We start from the raw sequence: 13,211 nt of genomic DNA on the forward strand, positions 1-13,211 counted from the left end.
CAATTTTTTGGAGGAACTATCCTTTTTAGCATTATTTTCAACATATACAGTAAAAACAAATATTTTCAGCAATAGATTAAAGCTTGTGTTTTCCTTTGCCAAAGCCTCGTATAAGAGCTAATAAAATATTTAAACTCTTTTTTTTAGGGGAGAGCGGGGCACAACATAACACTTTTTGACTGTCTCACTTTGTGTTAATCCACTTGGAATTCAGAGTATTAATTTCACACGTCTAGTACAATAATGTGGCTTTGTTTCATTAAGGTGTACTTTTTTCTTGATTTACCCCGAAAGAATGGAAGTGAAATGTGACAACATGCCATATGTACATTGTAACCACCATATGAAAGCTTAAAATGCTATCTGATCTAATAAAATAAAAAAAATCCAAAACAAATTAAATTATTTTGTCAATAAAATACAATTATTAACTTTTGAAAAAACAATAATAATTGTAACTTTTTTTAATAATTAAAAATAAACACATTTTTGAGTTTGACAATAAATGCATTGCTTAACACAGCTATACAGCATAGTTAAAGGCGTAATAATAATGACTAATTTCTGAACATTGTCTTTATTCACCGTTTTCTCAGGGTTTCTCAAAAGAATTCATAAAAGTATAGAATTTAATATCATATTTCTAATAGGGGCTCATTGTAATGCAGTGTTATAACGCACCCCATCTGCACAACTGGGATTTAAACTGCGGCTTGTGTCTTCTGCTGGTTTGATTAAAGAACAGCATTAAATAACCATCTCATCTGTTAAATAACAGATATAAAATTACAATAATATCATATTTTTCTTATTTTAAATAAACACAAAAAAACTGAGATGAAAAATTAATTTAAGAAATGTACTTTTGCTATGGTTATATAAATGTTCAGTGATATCTTCCAAAGATTTCCAATTTTTTCTTTAAATAATGTTGATATGGCAACTAGTAAATACACTAAGTTTTGTCATGCTAGCATATGTTGAAAGTTTTAAACCACGCGTGTTACAAATGACTCTGCATTAGGTTGTGCCCCGAGCTCCCCTGCTTGATAAAAAAATAGCCGTGTGGACCAGTTATTTGATGGATAGATGCACCTTTATAGACTTAAAAAATGAACCAACAGTTACTGCCATTATGAAGCTTGGAAGAGCCAGGACATTTTCAATATAACTTTTATTTTAAAGATTGTATTCACCTGAAAGTAAAATGTCACCATATACACCTAGGATGACTTAAGAGTGTGAAAATCGGATTATTTTAACTTTGGGGTAAACTAACCCTTTAAGTCAAATTAAATTTGACTAACATTTTTCAGACCACAAATAAACAAAGATGTGCCCTGTTGAGAAAAAAAGAAGAAGAAGAAAAACACTGAATAAGCTGGTTAGGTATGTGTTGAGGTATGTCAGATGGGTTGAGTTGGTCAAGTGCTGGTTATAAGCTGGTCCTGAGCTAGGACTAGTTTCTTAGCACCAGTTTAAGACCAGCACGAGCAGATTAAACCAACTCAAACCAGCTATAAAACATACCTAACCAGCATATTCAGTGTTTTTTTTTAACAGGGAGTTTCTTTGTTTTTAGCATGTTAGCATGTCGCCAATGGCCTCTTTGTCAAGAAATAAACTAGAAGGTTTATTTGTATTATTATACAAATAATATATATATATAGTTTTTATATATATATATATATATATATATATATATATATATATATATATATATATATATATATATATATATATATATATATATATATAGTTATAGTTATAATATATATATATAGTTTTTATTTGTATTATTTCTCAGATCACTAATAGACAGAGAGATATTACTTTCAATAATATATTGTTTTTTATTGAACTTTATTTATACAGCGCTTTTACAATGACGACTGTTTAAAAGCAGTTTCACGGTGTTAAACAGGACAATTTTGCAACAAAATTTGATTTTGCTGTAGAATCGCTCTGGAGAAAACGGTGATGTTATCAGCTCATTTCAATTTATCATATAGTGATAATGTGGGCAGATCAGTAATATAGTTGATACAGTTAACTTAGTAATTAATTTTATTTGGATATTTAGTAGAAATTTTAGTGTTAGCATGTAGCCATGGGCTTCTTTTGACGCTTTCTTTGTAGACACCCAGACCGCAATAGATTCGACCCAGATCCGGCCCACATCTGGTACGTGTGAATTAACATGTACCAGATGTGGCCTATATCTCGACACTATTTTGCTGTCTGGGCATTAAAAGATTTTTTTTCATTTTATTGTTATAAACAGTAGCAGCAGTATAAGGGCAGTAAACTGGTACTTAAATATGGGTGTGTATTACCACATTACTAGACCTTCGCCAGTACAATATAACCTGGCATGTGAAATGGCATGCAAAACTGTAATGGAAATCTTGGTCAAAGACACAACATACATAAATTAGATTTTATGGTACAACTGGCCTTTGAGACGCAACAGCTGGTCAACTGTAGCATACCACAAGTAAGAGTGCAGAAACTGAGCAAACAATGAATTTTAAAAGTCTAGTTTTATGGCTGGCATGCTATAAAATGATCTTGCATAAATGCAACGACTGACTCTCTTAGGTTAGGTTTCAAAAATATTGTAACGTTAGTAGCACATAAGTGCCTAAAGCACATTTGCCGATGTCTTTTCTTCTTCTGAAAACGTCATTAGCGCATTGCTGATATGTTGCAGTGTTACTTTTTTGTTGTTGTTGTGTCAACTATCATTGATAAAAACGGTGTAAACAAACATTTTCGTCAGCTATTTCGTTTGCATGGCTATCAAAGGGGACCGTTGGACATTACGGCGGGATCGTTCATGACTCAAAAGCCTAAAATACACCAGTGACACACAACACAGCACGCTCAGCTACCACCGAAAACCAATATGGCTCTCACAGCTGCCTACTCGCTTCTGCACTTGAGTCGTCTGGAACAAGCAGAGGATCCAGGTGTCAAATGCCCATCACCAATTAATACAAGCCCGTCTTAGGACAGGAAATGTGCAGGGCATAATTATACGCTATTGTGAATGTACAATGTCTTTGCACTAATCTGGTCCGTGGGAAGGAACAAGCTGCAGGACTCTTTGTGTATTTCTTGCTAATCCACGGATAAATTGGCAAGAGTACAAAGGTCACGTCCCCCTGACCTCATGATGGGACAAATTATGTCCTGAAAGCACCTGTTCCAGTTGAAGGGCTGAACCCTATTGGCTGGAAACGCAGGACATCACGCCTCAGAGACAGAGCGGGGTCTGTGTCTGCAATACCTCCTGATACATTGAAACTGAACATCAATACAAGCTAACAAAAGGCACAGTGGCTGAAATAGTTTTAAACATAAAAATATAAAAAGTCAATAACATTTTTTTTGTAAATAATTTAAAACTTGTATTCAACGATACATTAAATTGATCCAAAGTGACCGTAAACAAATGTAAAGAATATTACAAAAGTTCGATTTAAAAAAAAAGATTCCTGAAAAAACTTAAATCGTTTAATCGTGATTACTCTTATCCAAACTAAAAGTTTGTGTTTGCATAAATGTGTTTGCATGTTTGTGCGCTATATTATGTATATATAAATACACACACGTGTAAATAATTTCATGTATATACTATGCATATACTATATATATATATATACACACACACATACATATTATATAAACAAATATCGATCATCCATCTGTCTATCTATCTATCTATCTATCTATCTATCTGTCTGTCTGTCTGTCTGTCTGTCTGTCTGTCTGTCTGTCTGTCTGTCTGTCTGTCTGTCTGTCTGTCTGTCTGTCTGTCTATCCATCCGTCCGTCCGTCCGTCCGTCCGTCCCTATATACAGTGTGTCTATCCGTCTATCTAAAATTAAGACTTTAAAGATTTTGTTAAAAGATTACATACAATCCTTAATCATTTATTTAATTAAAATATGTAAGGATTATTCAATTCAATCAGATGGAATTGAAATGTGTAAATCTTTTTTTTTTTAAAGCGCTTAACATGTTTGAGTGTATAATAAAATAAATGTGTGAAATCCGTTAATTATTTCTCATTAATATCTGCTGAATTTTATCCTTGCAGTGCCGTGTCTATACATTTGCATTCATAATATTACCAAAACATCATTAACAGCACAGGCAACTGAGAAATGAGAAAAGCCATAAAGAGAGAACAACAACTGTAAATAGATATTATAGATGTTAAATAGTATCATGTATTCATAGCAAGCATACATGGTTGTGTTTTAGTTAGAGAGAATGATTTGTTTGATACTGTATTTACTGTAATTTTAAATTTAATTTATCATAGGTTTATGTATTAGATGTGGTGTGTGTGTGATCGTGTTCTGCTGCTGCAAAGTCAAAATGTTCTCATTTTAAAGTGCCAGCTTTACACTGACTCTGATGTTTTGCTCTTTTCTGGCTCTTATTGTGATGTAATGCTAAAATAAAATTAACTTTTACAATTAAAACTTTTAATCTTTTTAATCCTATAGTTACTTTGCACTTTATCGTGTTATAGTTATTCAACGTTCATAAAAAGTTCAAATAAAAACCTGTAGAAATAAAATGTTCAAACTACACTTTATTTTTAAAGTGTAATTGTTACAGTGTACCTATATATAAATAAGTACAGAGTAATATTAATCAACTACATGTTCTTACTATAGGATTAGGGTATGATTAGGGCTTGCTTCATGTAATTATGCAATTACTGTTATTACTAAATACATGTAACATATGTAACAAGGACACTATAACAAATGTATTACCCTTTATTTTAAGGCGGCGTAGTTAAATTGTACTTAAATAAAGCACTGAGTTATATTATTTAACTACATGTCTTTAGAGCCATGGTTAGGGTTGTTTAGGGTAAATTACTTGTAATTATGCATAATTTACTGTTAGTAAATACATGCAGTAATGTGTCACAATAAAATAAAAAGTGTTACTAAAAGAGCATTAAATGTACTCCTGAACATGAATGACTAATGAACATTTTGGCGAGGAAATCAGAGGTCGTGTATATTACCATATTCAATTACTGCTTACAGGGGTGTCTGGTGTCTGACATGTAATGTACTGTATGCACAGGGTTTCGGTTTTAAATAAACTTAAAGTGTAAACTGACAAATACAATTATCTGTAAACTAAATGACCAAAACTGACTGTAGCTTTTATCAGAAAACAAACTTAATTTGTGTTTACAGGAAGACTCTTACTTCGAGACAATAATTCAATTGTATGTATAAATATGCATTTCAAATGCAATATTTGAATATGAATGTAACATATATATATATATATATATATATATATATATATATATATATATATATATATATATATATATATATATATATATATATATATATATATATATATATAGCATTTGAATGCAATATAAGGTTTGATTACCAAAAATTACTAAAACTACCAAAAATGATTTTTTTTTGGTAAGACACTATAAGAATCCTTAATTTTCAAGCGTTCAACTGAAATTATTATATTTTACTATAAATTATGTAAAAATATCTACAAGAAATATCATCCTGATCTGTATTCAGTGTTGTAACACTAAAAACATTTGGTGAAGAAACAACTTTCACTCTTCAAATGGCATTTAGTTTTTTTTTTTTACTTTGCATTCAGGTTAATTTAGTTATTTTAAATTAGAATTGTGACAGTACAATTTTATTCTTTCACTTTTTCAGTTAACCCAGATACTTTAGATGTTACCACATGAAGTACATTTTCCAAAAATACAAATCATAAAAACAACCAAACGCAGAAGAACAAACTGCAACAACATCCAAAACCGCTCAACTTCTCAACATTAAATTTCGAATAAATCACATCATCGAAATTCAACACGCATCTTTGTCTCGCCGTACGGCAGCACATCAAACGCACCAGTCTCCTGTAATGTCACACCGCAAATATCAACGCTCCTTTTCTCCTCGCACTGTATCTGCATTTACAGAGGAAACAATTAATCAGCCTCCTGAGGGTCTGACCCACAGATTTAAGAGCGTTAAATCAAAAACACTTGGCGCTTCTCAATCTAAGGCAGAAAACACTGTCACCGCATGCAGGCCACCGGCTCTTACCTCGCACAATCCCTTCACTCAACCCTACGAGCTTCCCTCTCCGGCCTCTGCTCAGATCCAGCGGGATCTGTGCACACCAGCGTACGCTTGTAGTTCCCTTTGCCCGAATGTGTGCTGCTCCATTTGGCCTGGAATAGTTCAGTGTCACATGTGCTGGGCTAAAGTGCGTGCAGGGAAAACAGGGAGGGCAATGTCATGTGAACGAACACCTATGGATGAAACCATTCCCAAATGGGATGTGCCTCCCCATCCAATGCATCAAATATTCTTTCATTAGGCATATTTGATTAGCACATGTATGAACGAAAAACTCAACCTACAACACTCTTGAGTTTAGAGTTTTATGAGGTAGCAGAAAAAGTAAAAGCCAAAAGTTTGATTTAATATGCATTGCCTGTTTTGGCATTTTGGACAGTCAAAAACAACAACCAAAATTATATTTTTAACATGCATTGCCTATTTTGGAATTATGAATGATAGAAAAAAATGAAAAGATTAGATTTTTAATATGCGTTGCCTATTTTAGTATTTTGGACAGTAAAAAAACAAAAACAAATAATATTTATATTTACACATTTTGGAAGATAGAAAAAAAAAAAAAAGAAGATTAGATTTGTATTATGCATTGCCTATTTTGGTATTTTGGAAGGCAGAACCTAGTCATTAGTTATGTTGATTTAAAATAGATTTTGAAAAAACATATATATAGCCAGTTTTGCTACTTAAAGTTAAACTATAACTCAATGTTGTTGTTGTTTTTGGGGGCCGGGGGCAGCACCACCCACTCATTAGTCCCTTACCGCCTCCCATCAAATAATATGTAGTCTAAATGTCTTCCCCTAAATATTAACATTGATTCTGAATTTATTAAAATAGGCCTCTTATTATATTTCTACCATTCAGTCAGAATGATTCAGATGTTTGCGGTCAGTATGATTCTACTTTAACAAAAAGCTGAAAGCTGAAGCATTTATTGTTGGTGATTTTCAGCTATGTTAAGATGTCTTTAAAATACTGTCTAACAGATCATGCCCCAAAGATTAAAGAAACAAAATCCTGTTTAGGAAATATTCGCTTGGAAGTTTTAGATTTGTTCTTTCTTACCACAGTGAATTTTGACCACATTTATTTTTAAATGCTGGTTGAATGTTTTTATGGGCTTTCAATGAAAAAAAAAAATTAAATATATTTTTTCCCTTAGTTCCTTAGAAAAGAATATATTGAAATCTCCCGTTTTCTGACTTGGGGAAAACGGTAATGTTGGTGGAAAAATATCACATTCACATTTAAATATAGAAGAAACACTTTTACTTTTACTTTATTTCTTCATAATTTTGTGAAAATATTTCCGTTTCAAATTCTTACATGTGTCCTGATTTACATTCATGAGTGAATTTCATTTCAAATCTTGCTTCTTCTTTTTGTAACTTGGAAGTGGGATGTGACAAAATAATTAAAAAAGGTAAAATATTTTTTTAAAAGTAACTATAATGTTAATAAAAATATATATTTTTAAATCATTTCAAATAATTCACATTACTATTTTCCAAACAGATTTCCCCCAAAACTCTATTTCTCTATTAACTCTCTATCCCAGTGTTGGTATATTTAATTACTGTATTTCCCTTGAGAAAGTAAAAAAAAAAAAAAGGCATTACTCTTGATCAATCTGTAATTTAGGCACTTCTGATGTAATTGAACAATATAAAACAATAAGATGTTACATTTTGATGTTAAATAAATCCACTTAAAACCTTTTTTTATTATTAACCTTTTCCCTTTAAATACTACAGTTGATGCAAAATAGTTGATGCAATTTTACATATATATATATAGCATATTTTACATATCCACTACGCACACACATATAAAATGTATGTATATATGTATTTTTTTTTTACTGATATAATGTCATATATCATATGGGTATTTCTGTGTGTGTGTGTATTTCTCTGTGTCTGTGTGTGTGTGTGTGTGTGTGTGTGTGTGTGTGTGTGTGTGTGTGTGTGTGTGTGTGTGTGTGTGTGTGTAAAATATGCTATACATATCAGTTTTTTATAATTTGGGCCAAATTAATGTTTTACTAACTAAAAATTACATCTTCAACAGTGTAATTAGATTACTGTTAGTAATTACACTGTCTAAAAATTATTCTATATATACATATTACATCTGACATACTTTAAAGTTTCCATTTAACAGATAATCACTATATATATAAAATCACACACACACACACACACACACACACACACACACACACACACACACACACACACACACACACACACACAAAAACATATTAATGATGTATTAAAGTTTTAAGTACAAGTGCAACATTTAAAAATACCTCTTAATTTTAACCTTTATTGGAGCTTGCAGATTATGTTTGATAAAATTTATTTTATATCTTTAATGGCTATAAAGGTTCTTTTACCAGTTCTAACACTAAATAGTGGATTTTATTTGTGTAACCTAATGTAATCAGGTTGATTTATTCATATTAAAAAGGTTTATTTTGTTTTGTTGTTTGTTTTTAATTAAAATGTTAATTTAATTTAAATTAGAAAGTCGATTTAAACTTAACCACACAATTAATTTTTAGATTGTCAAAAGTGCAAACCACACAAGTTTAAGAAAGAAACAAAAGAGCAATGTTTTGAAAAAACAGTAGGACCTTTAAAACAGAATTAAATGTTGAAGTGAAACATGAGCAATCTAAATCCAAGAAAAATGTTCTGCGGGAGTCACGTAGGAGTTTGTGGGATACTGTTAGAGTATTAAATCTAAAATGTGATCCTTGTTTGACAGCATTCTGTCTTTGCCAAGGCGCCCATCTGGCTCTGAACTTCATATGTCGAGTTTCTCTCTGTCCTAGTTTTCACATTTTTAATTAGCAACATCAGTGATTTGTAATGACAGATGAGTGGTATCACCTGCTTATCATGATAAACTGAAGCGCTGACAGCATCTGGAAGAAAACGCAACACCCTGACGGATCTGCTTTAACTATTGGGAATAACAAAAGAGAATGAAAAATCATTACAAACCCACAAGCATGTCGACGCTTGATATTGCAAATATGGGACAACATTACTGACAAAATCTTAAAATAAATCATATATAATCATGCCATAATAATAAAAAGAACATTATGCGATTTGCTTAAGTGTTTGTTGCAAAACATTTTTTTTTTTAGAAAATTATTTTTTTCCCCAGTCTTTTAGTTTGATATTTGTTATAGACTGCGAAGATATTACCAGTGCTTGTAGGCTAAAAAAACATTTGTTTATTATTTTTTTTCAATTATTTTAAATGTTCTTTTCCATTAACACAGGCAGAACACACACAAACACGCTGAAAATGAAGTGCATTTTTAAAAAGGGTAGTTATATGGTAAAACTTAAAGCCTTAATGTATAATGCATTATAAAAAAAAGTATTTGCATGCATTAATGCCTTGTAATGCATGTTATGATGCATTGTATGGTCTCATGAATAGTTGTAACCACAGTTATAGTACATTATAATCAGAGGCAGACAGAATTATTTTTACTTTCAAGTACATTTTTCAATTATGTTCTTTATAAGTGTTCTACTTAAAAAACTTACTTCACAGCATCCCAAAGCATAATACTGTACTTTACACTGCACTACATTTCATATTGAATATAATATACATATTATGGTGAACACTGATAATATACTTGAAAAATTTACTTTAGTAGAAAGTAAAAAGAGTTCACTACTGTCCGCCTCTGATTAAGTAGAACAACCAATTTCAGATGTAACAAAGAATCTGCCTATATTATAATGTATTTTAACTTTGGTTACAATTATTTATGAAAATATATAATGCATGGTGATGTACATTATGAATACCCTTATAATGCATTATTGGTAAAGGCTTTAATTGTTACTATGAAGTTCCTTGAATGTCATGTAATATCTAGCTTCTACATTTTAAATTTAAATGCACTTCAAAACCAGCAACAAAAGTGTGGTCTCAATTCATTTCTAGGTCCCACTTTATATTAGGTGGCCTTAACTACTGAAAGGGCGTTTCTGAAATCCAGTGCCGCTTCAATTTACCTGTATATAATATATATATTCTAATTAACTTCATAATCATAACCTTAATCAATATTCATCTTCCTATATTATTATAATGATTTTATCCAGTTATGATTTTGCTTTATGTTTCTTGTTTTCTAAAGTGTGTATTTGGTCTCTGAAGAGTGACTGAGGGTCTGGCCTAGGGATGTGTGATGAGTCACTAAACACTGGCAACAAGGTCATGTGTTTTGGGGTTTTTGAGATATCACACACCCTTAACATGTCAGGAGTGCAGTAAGTAGTGTTTATATTTCCTTTTACTGAAACACTTAAGAGTCAATATAAATGTACCATTGTGTGTCTATCTCACTGAAAGAGAGCTCATGTTATCAGTATGTTTTGGTTAGAACTGGAGCTTAATCAGCTCCAACCTTGGAGAGACTGTGTATCTGTGTATGTGCGCAATATTCTATGTTACAGATCAGTGTTGAGAATGGTGTACAATGGGCACCCTAAGAGATGGGTGGACTTGTTGTTCTGGGCAAGCTGGCGCCTGCTCCAGATCTGGAAGGTCACTACGAGCCTAATTCTGGGGTGAAAGCATCAAGTGACACATCTATGGAAACGTGCATCAGATTAACTGACATGAGTGGAAATTTACCATGACTGTGCATTGGCTCTGAGCCAATCAGAACCATCCACATTGCAGTAATAATGTGGATACTGTTGGGACAATTGTATGTATGATAGGGCGGGGCAACGAGACGGCGAGAGAGGGAGAGTGGCTTACAAACTCCTTGTGTGACTTGAAGCTGGCTTCTGCTTTTTTTTTCCACAAGACCCCATTTCGCCTGGCAGTGTGCAGCACATTTTTTGTAACTCCGCACGCAGCTCCGCATCCGAAGATGAACGAGTTCTCTGCGTATCTATCCGAGCATGACGTCTCATCACACCGTATCTTAAAAGGTAAAGTTAGGGACAGGTGTGGTGGTATGGGTAAGTTTATGGGTAAAGTTAGGGACAGGTGAGGTGGTATGGGTAAGTTTAGAGGTAAGGTTAGGGACAGGTGTGGTGGTATGGGTAAGTTTAAGGGTAAAGTTAGGGACAGGTGTGGTAGTATGGGTGAGTTTAAGGGTAAAGTTAGGGACAGGTGTAGTGGTATGGGTAAGTTTAAGGGTAAAGTTAGGGACAAGTGTGGAGGTATGGGTAAGTTTAAGGGTAAAGTTAGGGACAAGTGTAGTGGTATGGGTAAGTTTAGGGGAAAGTTAGGGACAGGTGTGGTGGTATGGGTAAGTTTAAGGGTAAAGTTAGGGACAGGTGTGGTGGTATGGGTAAGTTTAAGGGTAAAGTTAGGGGCAGGTGTGGTGGAATAAGTAAGTTTAAGGGTAAAGTTAGGGGCAGGTGTGGTGGAATAAGTAAGTTTAAAGGTAAAGTTGGGGACAGATGTGGTGATATGGGTAAGTTTAAGGGGTAAAGTTAGGAATAGGTGTGGTGGTGTGGGTAAGATTAAGGGGTAAAGTTAGGGGCAAGTGTGGTGGTAAGGTTAAGTTTAAGGGGTAAAGTTAGGGACAGGTATGGTGGTATGGGTAAGTTTAAGGCTAAAGTTAGGGACAGGTGTGGTGGTATGGGTAAGTTTAAGGGTAAAGTTAGGGACAGGTGTGGTAGTATGGGTAAGTTTAAGGGTAAAGTTAGGGACAGGTGAGGTGGTATAGGTAAGATTAAGGGTAAAGTAAGGGACAGCTGTGGTGGTATGGGTAAGATTAGAGGTAAGGTTAGGGACAGGTGAGGTGGTATGAGTAAGTTTAAGGGTAAAGTTAGGGACAGGTATGGTGGTATGGGTAAGTTTAAGGGTAAAGTTAGGGACAGGTGTGGTAGTATGGGTAAGTTTAAGGGCAAAGTTAAGGACAAGTGTGGTGGTATGGGTAAGTTTAAGGGTAAAGTTAGGGACAAGTGTGGTGGTGTGGATAAGTTTAAGGCTTAAGTTAAGGACAAGTGTGGTGGTGTGGATAAGTTTAAGGGTAAAGTTAGGGACAGGTGTGGTGGTATGGGTAAGTTTAAGGGTAAAGTAAGGGACAGGTGTGGTGGTATGGGTAAGTTTAAGGGTAAAGTTAGGGACAGGTGTGGTAGTATTGGTAAGTTTAAGGGTAAAGTTAGGGACAAGTGTGGTGGTATGGGTAAGTTTAAGGGTAAAGTTAGGGACAAGTGTGGTGGTATGGGTAAGTTTAAGGGTAAAGTAAGGGACAGGTGTGGTGGTATGGGTAAGTTTAAGGGTAAAGTTAGGGACAAGTGTGGTGGTATGGGTAAGTTTAAGGGTACAGTTAGGGACAGGTGTGGTGGTATGGGTAATTTTAAGGGTAAAGTTAGGGACAGGTGTGGTGGTATGGGTAAGTTTAAGGCTAAAGTTAGGGACAGGTGTGGTGGCATGGGTAAGTTTAAGGGTAAAGTTAGGGACAAGTGCTGTGGTATGGGTGAGTTTAATGGTAAAGTAAGGGACAAGTGTGGTGGTATGGGTAAGTTTAAGGCTAAAGTTAGGGACAGGGGTGGTGGTATGGGTAAGTTTAGAGGTAAGGTTAGGGACAGGTGAGGTGGTATGGGTAAGTTTAAGGCTAAAGTTAGGGACAGGTGTGGTGGTATGGGTAAGTTTAAGGGTAAAGTTAGGGACAGGTGTGGTAGTATGGGTAAGTTTAAGGGTAAAGTTAGGGACAGGTGAGGTGGTATAGGTAAGATTAAGGGTAAAGTAAGGGACAGCTGTGGTGGTATGGGTAAGTTTAGAGGTAAGGTTAGGGACAGGTGAGGTGGTATGAGTAAGTTTAAGGGTAAAGTTAGGGACAGGTATGGTGGTATGGGTAAGTTTAAGGGTAAAGTTAGGGACAGGTGTGGTAGTATCAGTAAGTTTAAGGGTAAAGTTAGGGACAAGTGTGGTGGTATGGGTAAGTTTAAGGGTAAAGTTAGGGAAGTGTGGTGGTGTGGATAAGTTTAAGGCTTAAGTTAAGGACAAGTGTGGTGGTGTGGATAAGTTTAA

The 13,211-nt window shown here is 34.0% G+C and overlaps 1 protein-coding gene across 6 annotated transcripts in view; it reads right to left on the reverse strand.

The window, feature by feature from the left end:
- Positions 1-13,211, reverse strand: part of rbm20 (RNA binding motif protein 20) — an 86,773-nt gene that overhangs the window by 33,914 nt on the left and 39,648 nt on the right. For 2 of the 6 annotated variants that reach the window (XM_067416226.1, XM_067416224.1), the window contains exon 2: positions 9,071-9,143. The exons of 1 other annotated variant lie outside the window; for it this stretch is intronic. In XM_067416226.1, the coding sequence (XP_067272327.1) occupies positions 9,071-9,105 (35 nt within the window). In that variant the 5' untranslated portion in view covers positions 9,106-9,143. Of the gene's footprint in view, positions 1-6,134; positions 6,293-9,070; positions 9,443-10,979; positions 11,263-13,211 lie in introns of those variants that run through there. 3 more of the 6 variants (XM_067416223.1, XM_067416227.1, XM_067416222.1) reach the window with 3 other exon arrangements.

This window comes from Pseudorasbora parva, chromosome 14 (assembly GCF_024679245.1).
Source record: "Pseudorasbora parva isolate DD20220531a chromosome 14, ASM2467924v1, whole genome shotgun sequence".
Classification (NCBI taxonomy): Eukaryota; Metazoa; Chordata; class Actinopteri; order Cypriniformes; family Gobionidae; genus Pseudorasbora; species Pseudorasbora parva.